Source organism: Benincasa hispida, chromosome 5 (assembly GCF_027475165.1).
Source record: "Benincasa hispida cultivar pf3 chromosome 5, pf3_genome.v1.1, whole genome shotgun sequence".
Taxonomy (NCBI): domain Eukaryota; kingdom Viridiplantae; phylum Streptophyta; class Magnoliopsida; order Cucurbitales; family Cucurbitaceae; genus Benincasa; species Benincasa hispida.
The window spans coordinates 64,260,740-64,280,302 of NC_143482.1; the positions used below are offsets into that span (position 1 = coordinate 64,260,740).

General features: G+C 35.4%; 1 protein-coding gene across 1 annotated transcript; it reads left to right on the forward strand.

Moving 5' to 3' along the window:
• Positions 1-2,056: 2,056 nt before the first annotated feature.
• Positions 2,057-2,569, forward strand: LOC150036337 (uncharacterized). Its single transcript, XM_090313641.1, has one exon. It carries the CDS (start codon positions 2,057-2,059, stop codon positions 2,567-2,569), a length of 513 nt encoding a protein of 170 aa, XP_090169767.1.
• The last annotated feature ends 16,994 nt before the right edge of the window (positions 2,570-19,563 follow it).

Genomic DNA, 19,563 nt, shown 5'->3' on the forward strand with positions numbered 1-19,563 from the left:
CTCCTTCAGCAATAGCATTGTTCAGTATAAAAAATGTAAAGTTTATAGGACTACAAGGCCTTGTTCTATCTATTGATCACATATATAGAATATGTAAACCACTTAGGGGATTATCCTTCATTGGTTTTTATTGCTACAAAAAGAAAGAAACAATATCAAACTTAAAACAATGATGAAATTATGCCTTAATACTAAGGCCTAGACTAGATTAGTATTAAGTTTAAAATTATTTTTCCTTTAAAGTTACTTCTAGGATTCAAAAAGCATGCAGGTTTTTCAACAAACGTCTTTTGCGATAACTTTCTAATACCATCTCTTATTTCTTTCTAAAACCATATCAATATGTCTTTAATTATTTATACATTTGATGTATGCTATAATTAAATAAACCTTATATGTGCATATAGTATGCAGTGTAGATCTAAAATCCCACCATAGGAAGCATGATACATGCATTGAAAGTATGTTATAAAGTGTTACAATATATAATATGCATGTTTAGGGTATATTTGTGTAATGTAAATGTTATATTAAATATTGAATGCCTTTGATGTATGTTGTGGATGTTTATCATTTCTAAAATTTTGTAAGTTGTTATAAAATTAGGTTAGACATTTAAAATTCATAACAAAGAACAGTTGCATGCTCACGTAGGTTAACCACTCATTTCAACAATTAAAATAGGTCACTAAACTTATAAAGCTCGGGTTATAAACTGAACCGGTATATAATCCTGTCGAAGGCTGGAGGTATTTAATTTGATAGTCTACAGAACACCTCCTACCTGGGGATTATTGCGAATTATTGAGCATTGTTAACCAGTTTTATGAGCAATACGTGAGCAATGTGAGGTTTTAAAACTAGTTTATCACCTAGACATCATAAGTTAAATCCAATTATAAACGTTATACTTGGATAAACACTTAGACTTAGTTTGTTTAATTAGTCGAAACAAAGCTAAGAAACATATACCCCATTTAAACATTAGAACACTTCAGTGAGAGTTTAATAACATAAATGATATACTATTAAAACACTTCAGTGAAAATCAAATAACGTATATGATATGTTAGAATGCTTCAGTGGGAGATTAATAAGCATATATGATATGATTATTTCTAATTCTCACATCTCTAAGAGTTCACAGTTGAAATTTATGTGGCACTTCATGTCACTCTGGGAGTGACCTCTATTCGAAAAGTGTTTACATGATTTGAGATTTTGGTGAATGGGAAAAGTTGTTCACTTTAAAATCAAATATGATGTTTTGATTTTAAAATTTTCACGTTCTCAAGAAGTTCACACCGAAAGGTTCATGCGGCACTTCGTGTCACCTTGGGAGTGACCTCCATTTGGAAAGTGTTTACGTGAATTGATCATGGTGAATGAGGGGAAGCTATTCAATGGAAAATCAAATATATAATATATTGATTTCAATTCTCACGTCCCTATATAATTCCCACCATGAGATTCGTGCAGTACTTCATGTCACCTTGGGAGTGACCTCCATTCGGAAAGTGGTCGTCATAGATCAAGACCAAAGTGAATAAGGGAAGTAGTTCATAGTAAGTGGGTGAAGAATATTTGTCAACATATCCTACGGTCTCTTCTGTTGGTTTGAACTGTGAGATTCTTATGTTGCGCCTGCTTGTTGTCTTTAAGTCAACCTTGCTAGTTGTTTAGCGACGGCTAACCCCTCGGAGGGTTTTAACATAGGATTCGAAACAACTCAAACTCCAGAAATGGATAGGATTTCTAAAGTCAGTTTCAACTTTGACTTTCCAACTTTAGGAGCATCGTTGGGATCAGACTTCTGAGGTCTAAAAATAGAAGGTTACACTTACAGAATTACTAAAGAGTTAGTAATTTCTGACAAAAAACAGTAGCTAAAAGACTATCGGAATATGAGTTATTCTGGAGATAGTGTTTAGTCAAGAATGTCTTGCTATAGTATCATTGCAAAATAATCTTAGGTATATATTACTTTGCTAAAACTTAATTGGGTTTAAAAAGCAATTCACTTATAATTTTATTTATTTATTTATTTTTTTTCAGAATGACAAGTACACTAGTACAATTATTGACATCTGATAAACTGATTAGGGATCATTATGCAATATGGAAATCAAACCTGAATACTATACTGATGATAAACAATTTACGGTTTGTCTTAATAGAGGATTGTCCTCCCATTCCAAGCTCTAATGCAAACCGAACTGTTCGAGATGCGTATGATAGATGGATCAAGGCGAATGACAAAGCTCGTGCCTATATCTTGGCCAGCATATATGATGTTTTGACGAAGAAACATGAGACTATAGGTACTGCCAAAGAGATTATTGAATCGCTACGAGGGATGTTCGGACAACTGTTCTTCTCCCTAAGGACTGATGTTAATAAGTACGTTTACAACTGCTGCATGAAAGAGGGGGTCTCTGTTAGAGAACATGTCCTAGACATGATGGTCCATTTCAATGTGGCGAAAGTAAATAGGGTTGTCATTGATGAGAGAAGTCAAGTAGGTTTTATTCTAGAATCTCTTCGAAGATTTTTCTGCAGTTCTGCATGAACACGCTTATGAATAAAATTGAATACAATTTGACTACTCTTCTGAATGAGCTATAGGCTTACTAGAAAATGATGAGAGCCAAAGGTCTGAAACTTGAAGTACACGTTACTACCGCTGAGAAGAGAGGAACGTCCTCCAAAAAGCCTGATGTTACTTCCTCTTCATAGAGTAAGAGTATTCCTATTAAGAAGAGCAAAGGGAAAGGGAAGAACGAAACTGCTGGGAAGAAAGGCAAAGCCAAAGCTGCAGACAAAGGAGAGTGTTTCCACCATAATAAGGAAGGGCACTGGAAAAGGAACTGCCCTCAGTACCTTGCTAAGAAGAGAGTAAAGAAAGCAAAGCAAGCAAACTAAGTTCCTGAAGATTGCTAGTTGTCCTCAGATTGACCAATGGGGGATGTTGTTGTCTGAAGATAATCTTATGAGCTTTTGTTCTTGTAATAAAAGTTAGTTTATCTTGTATGTAAAAGAACAAATTGTATATATTTGTTGTAAATGAAATGTTCATTAGCAAAAATTATGTTTGTTCTATCGCTTAACAACTTTTGTTAAAAATCAACTTAATTAAAAGCCATTTGCAAATATTTAGATATTTAAAACGGCTATAAATCAATTAAGATAAGTAGTTATTTAACCTAAGTGATACGTTTAGAACAGTTGAAAAGTTCAGAGTGTGCAAAACTTGTCAGGTAAAACCGAAATGCTTTTATTTGATCAAAAGTATAGAAAGATTAAGATTTCTAGGTCTATTTAATAGAACATGAAATCCAGTGATAAACTTTCTAGTTGCCTTAGATTGTTTTCTCAACATCACTCTGATTATTGGAATATTGTTAAAGATCACCTTGTATTATTTGTTTCCCTAAAAAACTTGTATATATCAATAAAGAGTTATTGAATTAACATTGTAAACAAGAGTTTTTTAAACAAGTCGGATGAATCTTACTCAAAGAGTTGAGAGTACTCAATGTAGTGGGAGGAAAGTATGACTTCCTAGCCATTATTAAGAAACAAGTGTTGTGAGAATAAGATGCATTCCCCATATAGTTTAATAAGAAGTCTATTGTACACTAATATGTTTACAGCGATTTTCTTGGCTAAAGTGTTTGAGAATCTCCTAGTAAGACTAGAAATACAAGGTTAATAACCTAGGGCAGTGGGTATGGGATACCGAATAGTAAATCATGGGTATGGGATGCCTTAGTTTATTGTATTTCTCTGTAAACTCAAAAACTTAGTTTTATATATTCAGATATATAAGTTACCACTGGAGTTTTAGTCCAAATGTGAGTTTGCTGGGTTTATGTCGTAAAAATCATGGTTTGTAAACAATAAAACTTATTTCTGAAAATTCAATAAGCTATTATTTAATATATGAATTGCTTATTTCATTTTAGAAATAAATCCAATAAACTAAAGGTTCCATGACTATTACATGAGTACTTGAACTTTATGTGGAAACATAAAAGTGGATCAGGTTTGAGTAAATAGTCAAAATGGTCTATAGTATACAAATGAGGTTGGGTGCTTTATTCTGGTATATTATTGGATACGGCTCACTCTGTACTTGTTACAAGGAGTTGTAAAGTGCTATGGACAATGTGATCCTAGTTCGTACATGTTATGACATGAGAAACAAGAGGTAATCTCAGGGGTAAAGCAAACATTTGACCCAACCGTTATTATGAATAATCTATGAAGGGTTAACTTACTAATCATGATTATATCGAGTGGACATAATATATCTACAGTGAGGGGAGTGCAACTAAGGATTTTAGTGGACTGGCCCATTATTTAATGAGTGAGGGTTAATTCAATGTAAAGAGTTTAGCCAATTAATCTCGGATCGTTGGAGCTCATGATCTCTAGGTCAACGAGGTCCCCCTACTAGCTCGTAAAGGGATTAGCCTTAGAGTAGCGTGATAAGTTAATTTGAAACGTTCAAATTAGAATCAAGGGAATTAGTAATTATATGAGATATAATTACGCGTTTAATTTTGGAATAAAATGGAATTGGAGAATTTAATTAATATTTAAATATGATTTAAATATTAAATTCACGAAGGTGGAAATTGTGTAAAATTAATTTAATATTTGCTATCAAATTAATTAGAATTAATTAAACTGTTTAATTAATTATTTATTATTAATTTTATTAGAAAATTAACTTATGAAATTAATTTTGTAAAATTAATAAAATTTTTAACTTTGAAAACTAAATTGATTTTGGAAATCAATATATATAAAAAAAAATTAAAACCGTAAAACACAAATTGGAAAAGATTGGAAAATGAAAAGTGGGAGAATTCCACTTTCTTCATCAAAGGAGCTCACTCATTTCCCACCACTTCTTGGTTCAAATTTCCAAGCATGTGATGCTCTTCATGCAGCCTTCTCCATTGCATGATTGTCCTGCAATAAATAGAGAAGATTAAATTGGAAATCAGTAATGCAAATTAATGCAATTCTTGAGTCTTTGCTGAAAAACTTGAGAGGTTGAAGAAGTTCTTCAAGTTGTAGCAGTGTGCTTCTTCTTCAAATTCCCTCCATCAAGCTTATTTTGAGTCCCACAACTCAATCTAAGGCTCCAAGAGAATAATAAGGAAGACTTTGAGGTGGTTCAGAAGAAGATTTGGAGAAGATTTGCAGCTGAATTCGTGATTCAAAAGGTTCTACAAAGGTATGACTTGAAACCCTCTTATTATTGTATGAGCATGCTTTATTTATAGCCAAAATTAATGAACAAGAATGCTTATTGATTCTTGTTACTTCCTCTGATATACTTATTCAGTAATAGAATTGTTCAGTATAAAAAATGTAAAGTTTATAGGACTACAAGGCCTTGTTCTATCTATTGATCACATATATAGAATATGTAAATCACTTAGGGGATTATCCTTCATTGGTTTTTATTGCTACAAAAAGAAAGAAACAACATCAAACTTAAAACAATAATGAAATCATGCCTTAACACTAATGCCTAGACTAGATTAGTATTAAGTTTTAAGATTATTTTTCTCTTAAAGTTACTTCTAGGATTAGAAAGCATGAAAGTTTTTCAACAAACGTCTTCTGAAATAACTTTCTAATACCATTGCTAATTTCTTTCAAAGAACCTTGATACCTTTTAAATTTAGGGGTGGAAAAGGTTTAAAAACATGAATGCTTTTCAAAAAGATTTAATATCCTAGTTGAGATCGGAACTTACTTGTAGTTGGATGTCCGTATGACACTCGTGAGGGCAAGCCAAAACAAAGACAAGAATCGTGATCAATGCAAGAATAAGTGATCACAACTCCACTGCCTAAAATAGATGGCACAAGTTTAATCTGAAAAATAGCGATTAGCTCGTAGTTGAATGTCCGCATGACACCCGTGGGGGCAAGCCAAAACGAAGGTTAGACACTTGGATCAATGCAAAATCACGACAAGAGTAGCAAGAAGAAAATCTTTTTATCTTGTTCCAAATCTTCATTTTTTCAGAAATATGAGTTAGTCTTAGAAATGAGTAAAGGACTTTTGAAGAATAAGCTTGCAGCTTCTCAAAGCTAGAATTAAGTTTATAAGAAGAAGAAATAAAACTTAAAAAAAAAAAAAAAATCTAGTCTAGCAAACTGGGTGAGGCACTCTGAGAGGTCTAGGCAATTCTTGAAGGTGATCGAAATCATAAATCACGAGTATATGCTTGAGGACAAACATTATTTTAAATTTGGGGGTGTGATAACTTGTAGAAATACAAGTTATTGTATCTCTTTCATTTAAAATAATAAGGCAAAGAAATGAAATTTAGATAATTTTTACCAATAAATCTACACAAAAAGCGAAGCATGTGATCACATATTTTTAATGCATAACATATTTAAATTTCAGACTAATTTCGCTACTTCTATGCAGAATATCCTTCAGCAATCTGATGAATGTGCGATCGCATGTTGCATACCCAATGATGCGATCAAACAAGAATTACCAGAGAAGAAAAGAAAAGATGATTGCATAAGCCGCAAGCATTGACGCATGACATGACATGGGTAATGGGTGTAACATCACAAGTTGCGTTGGTGGCCGACAGGAAAACTTTGTTGAAGATTCAAAGAACCCCTGACATGTTGCAAACAACGCGATAGAACATGGAATTTAATGCATCCCATCAACATAATCATGAGTTAGAGAAAAGAAGTGCTCACAAACACCTATAAATACCCATGAAAATTCCATGCAGAAAAGAGAGAGTAATATACAAACATCGTGATACATATATCGTGAGATACATTGTGGGAGACGAGAAGAATACCTTGAGAAGGGATTCTGCTAGAAACCCTTACCAATTTTCCATGGAAATTCCTTAGTGAGAGCTTAGGATTCTAGGGAGAGAAGAAGATAATATTGTTCAATTGTCTATGTGAAGCAACTGTAAAACGAGCTGGAGGAAGCAAGACATTGCGAACCACGACTTGACTCTCTGACCTTTTCTCTTTGTTTTGTGTATTTGTATTGTAATTCTTGTATTGACAAATTCAGATTTGCAGTATGAATACATGTTTGTTATATACCTTGTCTATCTTTTTCACTAACATTATGCGTAGCTAAATCGCCTCATGGGTTGAGAAGATTGTAGCTAACACGACTAAATAACTGGAGGAATCATGTGGTCAACTTATTTTATGCATGCTTATATTTTTTGTTTGAATCAACTGAGAAATTATTCTAAGTAAAGTTAATTGAAGTTTGAAAGAATTTAGATTAGGACCTCATAAACAAGAGAAAATGTTCCTTAGAAATAAGTACATTCTCTGTATATTACACTTATCACATGCCTCTTAGAGATAAGATATTTGGCAAAGAACACTGAGAAGTGTTGGTCGTAATAATTGAGTGTATATCTTGATCACATATTCCATCTAGTTGTTTAGAAAGAGTTAGTAAAAATCCTTCTCAACCCTCTTATCGCATAGTAAGGGTTTCTAGCAGAATCCTTTCTTAGGGTACTCATCTCATCTCCTACAATGTATTGCACGATATATGTATCACGATGTCTATATATTACCCTCTCTTTTCTTCTCTGGTAATTCTTGTTTGATAGCATCAGTGGGTATGCAACATGTGATCACACGTTCATCATACTGCTAAAGGATATTCTGCATAAAAGTAGCGAAATTAGTCTAAAATTTAAATATGTTATGCGTTAAAAATATGTGATCACATGCTTCACTTTCTTTATAGATTTATTGGTAGAAATTATCTAAATTTCATGTCTTTGCCTAATTATTTTAAATGAAAGAGATACAATAACTTATAAATCTACAAGTTATCCCGCCAATCTTTAAAGGATCTTTAAACATAGATTTTCTTGGGACTTCCAAACTTCGTGGACTTTTGTATTTAAAAGACGGATTTTTGTGTTTACAAGATTATGATTCCACTCGACTGTAGGTTGTAAACAACCCTGTGCTGAAGGACATTCTTGATAGCAACATCTCAAGAGTAGCATGTTTCATTGCATATTGTCTTGTGATTCCCTTCTTAAAAGACTGTATACAGAGGCTTTCTATTAGCATCAATCTCATCGGAGATACAATGTCAACAAGCAGTTGTGATCAGTTCCGTGATCTTCAGCGCAACTCACTTGTCTATCGAAAATTCTTTAGAGCTCTTAATCATTGGGTATGTCTTAGGATGCTCATACTGTTGGATTGGCAATTTAAGGTCTTCAATCCTCATACATTCTTTGTACAATGCAATGACCCTTCTTTTATCTTACCTATCCTAGTGACTACGTATACACATTTCTTCCTAATCTTACTTTGCGGTCAAGAGGTGTTGGATTTATTACCATGTCACTTCTGTTCTTAGATTTCTGGCAATCGACATTCAGATGCAATTTAATGTAATCAGATATGTTGTATTCACCTCGAGATCTCTTCGATTTAGTGCTTCAATACAAGGAGTTGATGGAAATACACTTGAGGAGGGAGAGAATTACTGATTTAATTTCTCTAAACCTAAAAACAATTGAAAGGACTTCTTGTTGAAGTTTTTCTTTGTTTGATTTAATCAGTTCCCTCTTAAGATTCTTGAGTTGATGATATTAAAGTTGCAAACCTATCTCTGTTCCACATAGAGGTGTGTCTATGAAATCACTCCCAATTATATTCTTAGGCTTTAGCCCCACCTGTCTCTGTTCTTCATCTATGCTATTGTGCTTTCAATTTCAAGATCAAAATCCCAAATTCCCATCAATCCAAAAGGTAAAATAAAATAAAATTATTCAATTTGATTAGTAGTATTATACCATGTGACTCTTGCTTTTGTTATTGGGCATGTATAAAGCACTCCATTTTCTTCGCTTCAACTTTCCATTACTAGTAGACAAAAAATAGTTGCAAGGGTGTTTGAACACTTGTTATGTTTGACCATTGAACCAAATGCATCTTATACATTGTAAACCTGCTCTCTGTTATTGATAATATGGTAAGACTGTTGTTTCAATTGACTTGTATGAGTCTTAGATTTGTGTTTCTTTTCATGAAGCAGCTAACTACGTCACAAAATATTTTTGGAAAGTAATTGTTGGATTTGTACCTTCAAAAGAAATGCTGATAAAGGTAAGTAGAAGCGAAAGCTGTTATCGACTGTAATTTTTTTTTTAGTATGTTATAGCAAAATTTAAAAGTTTGAAACTAAATTTATATATTTTTTGTGGTTTGCTAAGATATTTGGGTGGTTCAGATAGAGAAGATACACATATATGTGATATTTCGATAATATAAGAATAAATACATAGAGAACCCAAAAACAGATAAGAAGTGAGAAGTGATGCATTTAAAATTGAATGGAGGGTGGGTATTTTACATCTTCAAAGGGTTAAATATATATATATATTTAAAAAAAGGAAATCAATTATATAGAATTTTTTGGATTTGAATCAGTTTGGACAATTTTCCGTGCCGGTGAAGGTGTGTGTCCCATTTTTCATTTGTAACCAAACCATCTTGTAGATAATGTATACCCAAAATCGGCTTTCATACAAACGTACAAAAAATCAAATAGCCTTTTGGGGGAAAAAATAATAATAATAATAATAAACAAAAGAGTAGCCAATTGCATTAATTACCTTTTTCTTTCCCCTTCTTTTTTCCTTCTCTTATCTCCACAACCTCATTTTGTCTTTTTCTCTAATTCTCTTCAAATAATAGGAGTAGGAGCAAAGTCTTTCTACCTAAAGGTTTTTTTTTTTCTTTTACATTCTCTTTTCTTTCAATTCCGAGATTCCTTTTTTATTTTCTTTCCTTCCAAAAAACTCATGAAGAAAATGATTAGAAAGATAAACAACAAGAATAGCAACAAACTCTTACAACAAAAGATCTACAGCAATAGGTTTTAACAAGGAGGAAAAAAAATGTAACAAAAGAAGAGGAAGAATTTAAAACAAGAACAAAACCAAAATATCTAAAACCTTCCTGTTACGAAATCGACAATTAAAGAACACAAAAAGGAGCGTAGAGATAGAGAAGATCAACACACAGATATACGTGGTTCACTAATAGTGTGTTAGCTATGTCCACGGGAAGAGGGAGAACAGTATTATTAGGAAGAATGTTTTCAAAAAATTACATCAAACGGCGGCTCTAGGGTTAGAGAGAGTATATAGCACACTACTCTAAACCTTAGGGTCATAATCGTAAATAACTATAAATAAATAAATATGCTAAATACGAATTCTGAATAGGTTTCGGGGGAAACCCCCACCAACAAACAAATTTAAGGCATTCCAACAAATCTCCACCTTGACTTGAATTCTCTTTCAGTTAACAGATGTACCAAATGCAACATAAATAAATATTACCAGACGTACCTAGACTTCTCCCTCATGCCTTAAAGTGTCCGACGAAGGAGACCACTAACAATTCAAAACATTCAGCAAGTCCAAACAATGTTGGAACTTGCCTTATGGGACCAGTTTGGTGAACATATCAGCAATACCAATTTTCATCACTTTAACTCTCTGCTCACCTCTTAAGAAGTGATATCTTACATCTATGTGCTTAGTTCTCCCATGATAAACTTGATCCTTGGCTAGTCATATTGCACTCAAACTATCACAATATACAATAGCTTGGTCATGATGCAAACCAAGATCACCAACTAACCCCCTCAGCCATATTTCCTCTTTAGCAGCTTCTGTCAAGGCCATGTACTCTGCTTTAGTAGTAGACAAAGTAACTGTAGGCTGTAAGGTTGCCTTCCAACTAACAACAGAACCACCCAGAGTGAACACATAGCCAGACATAGACCTCCTACTCTCAACATCTCCAGCATAGTCTGAATCAGAATAACTGGTCACCAAACACTCTGTGCAATTTCCATAAACGAGCCCAACATCAAACGTACCTCTAAGGTAATGAAAAATCCTTTTAACGGCTGGCCAATGCTCCTTCCCAGGTTGACCCATAAACCTGCTGACAACACTAACAGCATGGGCAAGATCAGGCCTAGTACATACCATAGCATACATCAAACTTCCCACTACACTAGCATAAGGAACTCGGGACATGTACTCCTTCTCAACTTCAGACTGTGGTGAAAGCACAGATGACAAACAAGCATTTATAGCACTAGGAGTATCTATAGGCTTAGCTGATGACATACCAAACTAGGAGTATCTATGGGCTTAGCTGATGACATACCAAACCTGGACAATATTTTCTAAATATATCCTTTCTACGATAAGAAAAGCTTATTCTTATCTTTGTCCCTATAAATCTCCATACCCATAATTTTCTGAGCAGCACCCAAATCCTTCATATCAAACTCAGCACTGAGAAGATTCTTTAATTTCAGAATGTCAGACTTGGACTTTGCAACTATGAACATATCATCTACATATAAAAGTAGATAAATCATCGAACTATCATCAGCTTTGTTATGATATACACAACAATCATACAGACTCCTGTTATAGCCAAGTCCAATCATATGGCTGTCAAATCGTTGGTACCACTGCCTTGGAGATTGCTTTAACCCATACAAAGATTTCTTCAACTTGCAAACATAATCTTCTTTACCTGGACACTGGAATCCATCTGGTTGGGTCATATAAATCTCTTCCTTCAACTCTCCATGTAAGAAAGCTGTCTTCACATCTAGTTGTTCAAGTTCCAAATTCTGATGTGCTACTATAGCTAGTAACACCCTGATAGAAGTATGTTTGACTACTGGTAAGAATATCTCATTATAATCAACTTCTTCCCTTTGTGTGGACCCTCTAGTAACAACTCGAGCTTTATATTTAATACCCTATGAAGGTGATATTCCCTCCTTTTTCTTGAAGACCCATTTACAAGTGACAATTTTTCTCTCCTTAGGTCGGTTAACTAATTCCTAAGTCTGATTTTTGTCAAGAGATTCCATCTCATCCTCCATAGCAGCAAGCCATTAAGCAGCCTCACCACATGACACAACTTTTCTATAGGTGGATGGCTCATGAGGATCCACCTCTTCAGCAACCTGCAATGCAAAAGTAACTATATCTTCAAAACCATACCTCACAGGAGGTCCAACACAACTCTTCTAGCTCTATCATGAGCTATACTCGGTTGATCTACTCGTGATCTAGAATTCTCAGGCAAAGCAACTTCTGACGTTTTAGGCACATTAATTTCTGGTTGCACATCAGTTTCTGTAGTAACGTGTTGATCTTCTCAACCTTGATGTTGTAATTCATTCACAGCTAAAGTGAATTGTATCTCCACTTGTTTATCAACACTACTACTTTCTTCCACATCAGTAGACGTCACAAAAGGCTTTATAGTTGAGTTAAGCATGGAATTTTCATCAAATATCACAGTTCTACTAAGTATGACTCTATTCTCAAAAGGTGACCAGACTCTATATCCCTTAACTCTATCCCTAAAACCCACAAATGTACCCTTTTTAGCCCTCGGTTCTAATTTACCCTCATTAACATGATAGTAGACAGTACAACCAAAAACTTTTAATAAACAATAATCTGCAGGCTTACCAGATCATACCTCGTAAGGTTTTTTACAATCAATAGATGTGTGAGGTCCACGATTGATCAGATAACATGATGTATTTACTGCTTCTGCCTAAAACCTTCTAGTCAACCCTGCATTAAAGAGCATGCATCTTACTCTCTCCAACAATGTCTGATTCATATTTTCTGCAACCCCATTTTGAAGTGGAGTATCCCTAACAGTGTGATGGCGAACAATCCCCTCAGCTTTACAGAACTTATTAAGTTCAGATCTACAGAATTCCAAACCATTATTAGTTCGCAGCCTTTTAATCTTCTTCCTAGTTTGATTTTTAATCAATATCTTCCACTACTTGAAATTCTTGAAGGCTTCACTTTTATGTTTCATTATAAAAACCCAAGTCATTCTTGAGTAATCATCAATTATAGACAAAAGATACCTACTGCCTCTAATAGATTCAACTTTGGAAGGTCCCCAATAGTTTCAATGAATATAATCAAGTGTCCCTTTTGTACAATGAACACCTCTTGGAAACTTGCTGCGATGAAGCTTCCCAAATACACAATGTTCACATAATTCAAAATCTTGCACCTTGTGCCCACAAAGAAGATCCCTTTTTGACAGAATTTGCATCCCTTTTTCACTCATATGACCAAGTCTCATATGCTATAACTTAGTCATATCATCCTTGTGAACGATCGACGATACAACAACAACATAACCTATTATCGTGGAACCTAATAGAAAATACAGTGTTCCACGCTTTATGCCTTTCAAAACTACCCCAGAACCCTTATAGACATACATTGCTCCACCTTTACCTTTAAAATTATAACCCTTACTATCGAGTACATGATAACGGGTAGAAATGCACGTTATTACAACGCAAAGTTATAAAACAATGCAGGATTGCGATTGTAAAAATATACAATATTGCGTCCAAAAGCATTGAGTTCACAACATTGCGATCGCATGCGTCCATCGCATTAAAATAGCTAACTTATGTATTTTCGTGCAGAAAATGCGTTGATGCAAGGCGAAAATGCGATCTGAAGAAATTAACGTCCGAGCGCATTAAGAGATTGCAACCGCAAGGCTATGCGATCATTTGCGCTCGCGAATATCTGCTCAAGAAGGTGGCCGCATAGAGCCAATGCATCAAGGTGGGCGCATCTGGGTGAAAGCTTAATAAATCACGATGGGGCAAAAAGCTGATGAAGGTCGATTCTGAATTAAGTTGACAAGCCGTTAACGACCTACTATAGCAAGTACACTCAACTTTTTGATGACAATTATTCGGCGCATCAGACAGAGAATTAATGTTATCTCATCAGTGCATTCATAAGAGAGAAGAAGATTTTCACCCTGAAGCTCATAAATACCGAAGGCCATCTTCAGTGAAGGAGTTCGTTCAATTGCCCAGTTTTTAGAGTTCACCATTTAGACGATACTTAGCCTTGTTCTTAGTTCTTATACTTAGAAGGCGGAAGTGAAAGAACGGAAGAGATGCCAAAAGATCATCCTGGTCAGCTCGAGAGAGTGCCATGGAGCGTGGAAAAACAGGAAGAGGGCCAACTCTTGCGAGAGAAAATTATCTTTTGAGCAGAGTAGTGAAGAACAGTGTAAAAGCCTTGGGAAGCAAGAAATTGCTATCTTTATTCTTATTCCACATTGTCATTCTGTACTACGATTATATATTTATAAAATGGAACTTGCTTCTCTACATCTGTTCACTCTTTTTAAAACACGCATGAGTAGATAAATCTATTGAATGGGTTGAGAAGTACTTAGCTAACATGACCTAGGATCTTCATTGCATGCGATCATCTTGTCTTATGTTGCACCCAACACCCTTTAGAGCTACTCGAGAGAGAGTCTAAAGAAAGAACCTAAGACTTGAGAGAGCTAAGTTAGAATCTAGACTCGAGAGAGCAAGATTAGATCTGCATAAGCAAGAGATAAGAACTTAGAGATAAGCTCTGTTTGCCAACATGCATCGCATGCACCCTAGAGATAGGTTATGGTAATATGCGGTCGCCTTGTATGTGTGTGTGTCATTCATCATCGCAACGACAAGAATAGAGGCTTAGATGTAAGTCCTATAGACATCATCGCATATATCACATGTGTTCTAAATCTAGAAGCCGTAGCATTTGCATTGAGAGATGATTTGCTATTGTATGTGTGTAGCATGATCGCATAACATGAATGCAATCCTAGGAAGTGTTAGCTAAACCCCTTCTCAACCCATTCCCTCACAAACTTATCACATCTTCCGTATTATTAACGTTTTTCTCAACTCCGCTGCATACATTTTGTACTATAAACAACAAACCAACCAACTCTTTGATTTATTTGTTACTACAAAGTGATCTAAAAATTACCATCGAATAGTGGTTTCCTTAGTCCTTGAGTTCGACCCTGGGCTTACCAGGCAACTCAGTAGGATTTATACTTGGATCTTGCTGAGATAACTTGCATGCTCAACGCATTTTTCACCATCGCATCCTTCTCCATTATTTGACCGCATAACCACACGCATTAGTACACTAAAGAATGTCAAACTCTTCTTTATTAGTGGAACATGCATAACCTCTTTTAAAGTGTAGAAGGCACCATTATGTGTTCGTATCTTGACTGAGCCGATTCCAACTATCTTGCACATAGCACCATTAGCCATGCTAACATTCTCTCTATCTATTTGCTGATAGGTTAAGAACCACTCTCTATTTAGGCACATATGATAAGATGCCCCAGAATCAAGTACCCACACATCATCATAATGTGAATGTTCATTCACAACTAAAGCTAGATCTCCTTCAGAATCGATCTCGACATCTTCAGGATCAATCTAAACTTGTGCAACAGAGGCGGATGCTTCCCTTTTGTCACTCTTTTCATTCTTTTCCTGACTTCTTTTTATCTTAGGACATTCGATTTTCCAATTCCCCTTTTCTTTACAATAGTGACAAATATCATCTGACCTAGAACCCTTTGACTTCGAAGACTTTTTATTCTTGTTCGACTTTTGCTTACCAGAATTCCTATGTCCTTTGCTCCCTGTAGCAGCTAACCCAGATGCCTGACTTTCTATAGTTGAACTTCCTACATTCTGACGGTCCTCTCTCATAAGCAACATGGACTTTGTATCTTCTAAGGTTAGAGTTTCTTTCCCTCCAATATACGAGTCAACGAAAGTCTCATACGACGGGGGCAAAGATGCAACAAAATTAAGGCAGCATCCTCATCATCAACCTTAACCTCTACGTTATGTAGATCTAATAAAAGTTTATTTAATTGATCAAGATGGTCTCATAGATACGTACCTTCTTGCATATGTATATGATACAGACGTTTCTTCAAAAACAACTTCTTGGTTAAAGATTTTTTCATGTAAAGGCTTTCCAACTTCAACCAAATACCAGCGACAATTTCTTCATCTGCGACATCGATGATGACGTCATTAGCCAAGCTGATAACTCGTAGAAATACAAGTTATTTATACTATTTTATTTAGATATTGCGATAAAAAGAAAGAAAAGTTGCATCGATAGTACATAAATTGGCTAAGAAATGCGAAAATTATAAAATGTTGAAAATACACCCACTAACACCATTGCGATGGTAGAATAGAGTACTTCAAGTTCTGTTTTGTAGGAAATCAGTCACCGCATGCGTTCATGGCTCAAAGATAAAGTGAACAATGCATCTACGTCACATTGTGCCCATCAATCGAGAACAAAGAGATGATCAACGCAATGACGGCGCATGCGACAATCGATCAAAAGCTTAGCGATCAACGCAAGTTCAACCGCATGTGGTAATAAAAAAAACAACACCGCATGCGGCGATGGATCGAAGATGTAAAGAGCAACGCAATTGCGGAGGATTCTAACAAGTGTACAGCTTTCAGTTGTACATATCTGACAGGTTGATTGCGTAACAGAAGGAATGTCACATTCCGCCATTTCAGGAACTACCTTAACCATATAGTGGGAACCACAATTGCAAAGAGTTAAGCTTCGCCTATAAATAGCTTCTGAAAATTCACTGAAAGATATACTTGAATACATAGAGAAGTGCATATATTGATTTCTGAGAGAGAGACTGTCTGAGGCGACTGTCTAGAGTATATCCGGGACCACAAGACAAGGCTGAGAGGTGAATCTCTGAGCAAAGAATCCTTCCAATCTCTGTAGTTGAAGCTTTGTACGAAGGTCACTTCTATCAGGAAGGCAAGCCTGAGAAAGCCTTCCTCTCCACCACTTTCACACGCCGGCAAGCATAATCTCCATTCAGAATCTATGTCAAGACGTTGACACTCTTTCTGTATTTGTTTCTAATCTCTATTTCATCACTTGTATTCATCTTCTTAATCTTTCATTCACACCATGTATCGAACGCTTAATCTTAGTATTAAATGTTATGATCATTACCATTATCATCTCTCTGTTTATTTCCATCATCCATAATCCATTTTCTCAATGATGTTTTCCTAATTCCCTAGGTAATTAGCAAGAATTAAGCAAGTAAATTAATTTGTGTTAAGAAAATAATTAAGTTTAGCTAAAGCATGCTCGATGGAATCTTCACCTGTGAAAGCAGAAGTGAAGATGTTATTCTGCCTATCGAGAGACGGTTGGAAGAATCCGTTAACTAAAGCGAGAAGTACTTCCAAAGATGGAAGCAACCTTGCGTTCATCACGTTCATCCCTATTTCACCATAGAGATATGGGAATGCGGCCAATCACCGAAAGGTGTACGCCAAGGGAAAGTGGAACCTTAGTTGCATCTTTAACGCAATTGACAAACTTGCGATGGTTTTACTAATTACTCTTTCTATTTCTAATTCATCCATAAAGACTTGCCATCGTATACCACGATCCTTTGTATAACTTCATAATCAATCTCGACCTCAGTATCATGTATCATGTATCTTGTATCTTGTATCATTTTAGTTTAGGATTTTACTTCTTAACGCAATTTTACTTTATCAACACAATTTATTTCATTGCAATTTAAATTCCTGTATAAACCCAATTCTTTATTCATTATTAAACCGGTCGCATGTATCACAAAAGTAACGCATTAACGAAAACAATTCCTGTGTTCGACCTTGGATTATTATGAGAAACTAGCATTGGAATTATACTTGGTTTCAACGCAAGGAAACTTGTGACATGCATTACTCTATCGCATACTACAAGCATTTCATTAACAATGCATGTATTTAGAAGTAGTATCGCATGAACCTGGTAGTAATTCCTTGCTGACTAAGAGCCTGGTAGCAATTCCTAGTAGCAATATAGAGAAGGAAATTCCATTTTTATAAATGAGTTTAAGTACAAAATAACAATGGAAGATAAAGGTAGAGAGCCTGGTAGCAATTCCTTGTTGACCGAGGCTTTTACACTGTCAAACTCTATTCAGTTCCAAAGATGTTCCTGCTTCCGTAGGCGTCGACCCTCTCTCTATTCTGGTAGCTTCCGGTGCTCTGATAACTTGTAGAAATACAAGTTATTTATGCTGCTTTATTTAGATATTGCGGCCAAAAGAGAGAAAAGTTGTGTCAATTGTATGGAAATTGGCTAAGAAATGCAAGAATTATGAATTATCGTAAATACACCCACTAACACCATTGCGATGGTAGAAAAACATGTTTCCATTCTGTTTTGCAAGAAATCAAGTCACCGCATGTATTCATGGCTCAAGCTAAAAAGAACAATGCATCTCCGTTGCATTGCACCCATCAATCAACAATGAAGAGACGATCAATGCAATGACGGCGCATGTGATAATCGATCCAAAGCTTTACTTCCACCGCATGCGGTGATAAAAAACAACACCACATGCGGATACACAATCAAAAAGATGCAAAAGAGCAACGCAATTGCGGAGGATTCAGACACATGTACAGCTGACCGTTATGCATTTCTGACGAGATTGATTACATAACAGAACGAATATTTATTCCACCATTTCCGGAGATGCCTTAACAATAAAGTGGGGTCCACACTGCAAAGAGTCAAAGCTAAGCCTATAAATAGCCTCTGAAATTCCATTGCAAAATATACTTGATACGAGCATATTTTGATATTTGTATATTGAGAGAGAGACTGGTCTGAAGAGCCTTAACGGAGAAGATCTGGGAACAATTAAGAGACAATGCAAAGAGGTGAGTCTTAGGGCAAATCCTTCAAATCTCTATTGTGAAGCTCTGTACCAAAGTCACTTCTACTGGACGAGCAAGCCCGAGAGAGAAGCTCTTTTGTCCATTCAATCCATTCGTCGGCAAGCAAATCCACCGTTCAGATCTTGGTAATTAGCATGAATCTAACAAGTAAATTAATCTGTGCTAAATAAATGAATATGTTTAGCTAACGCATGCTAGACGGCATCTTCACCTGTGAGAGCAGAAGTGAAGATGCCATTCCTCCTATCGAGAGAAGGTTAGAAGAATGCGTTAACTAAAGTGAGAAGTACTTCCAGAGATGGAAGCAACTTTGCCTTCATTATGTTCATCCCTATTTTACCACAGAGTGTGGGAACGCGGCCGATCATCAAGAGGTGTATGCCAAGAGAAAGCGAAACTGTAGTTATATCTTTAACGCAATTAATGAACTTGCGATGTTTGTACTAATTATCCTTTCTATTTTTGATTCGTACATAAAGCCTTGGCACCACATAAAACGATCCTTTGTATAATCTTCACAGTCAGTCTCAAACTCAGTATCATGTATCAGTATCCTGTATCTTGTATCATAATAGCTTAGGTTTACTTTTATCGCACTTGACTTTATTATTGCAACTTTACTTTACCGCACAATTTTACTTTACTGCACTTTAAATACATGTACACGCACACTCTTTTATTAATTGCAGTGGATTATACTTGGTTTCAACGCATAGCATACTACAAACATTTCATTAATAACACATACATCTAGAAGTAGTATCGCATAAAGTCTGAATAAGCATATCACAACATCCACATTCCATT

What these genes read in the sequence shown, in the direction of transcription:
- LOC150036337 (XM_090313641.1), top strand. Translation starts at nt 2,057, where the DNA reads ATGACAAGTACACTAGTACAATTATTGACATCTGATAAACTGATTAGG.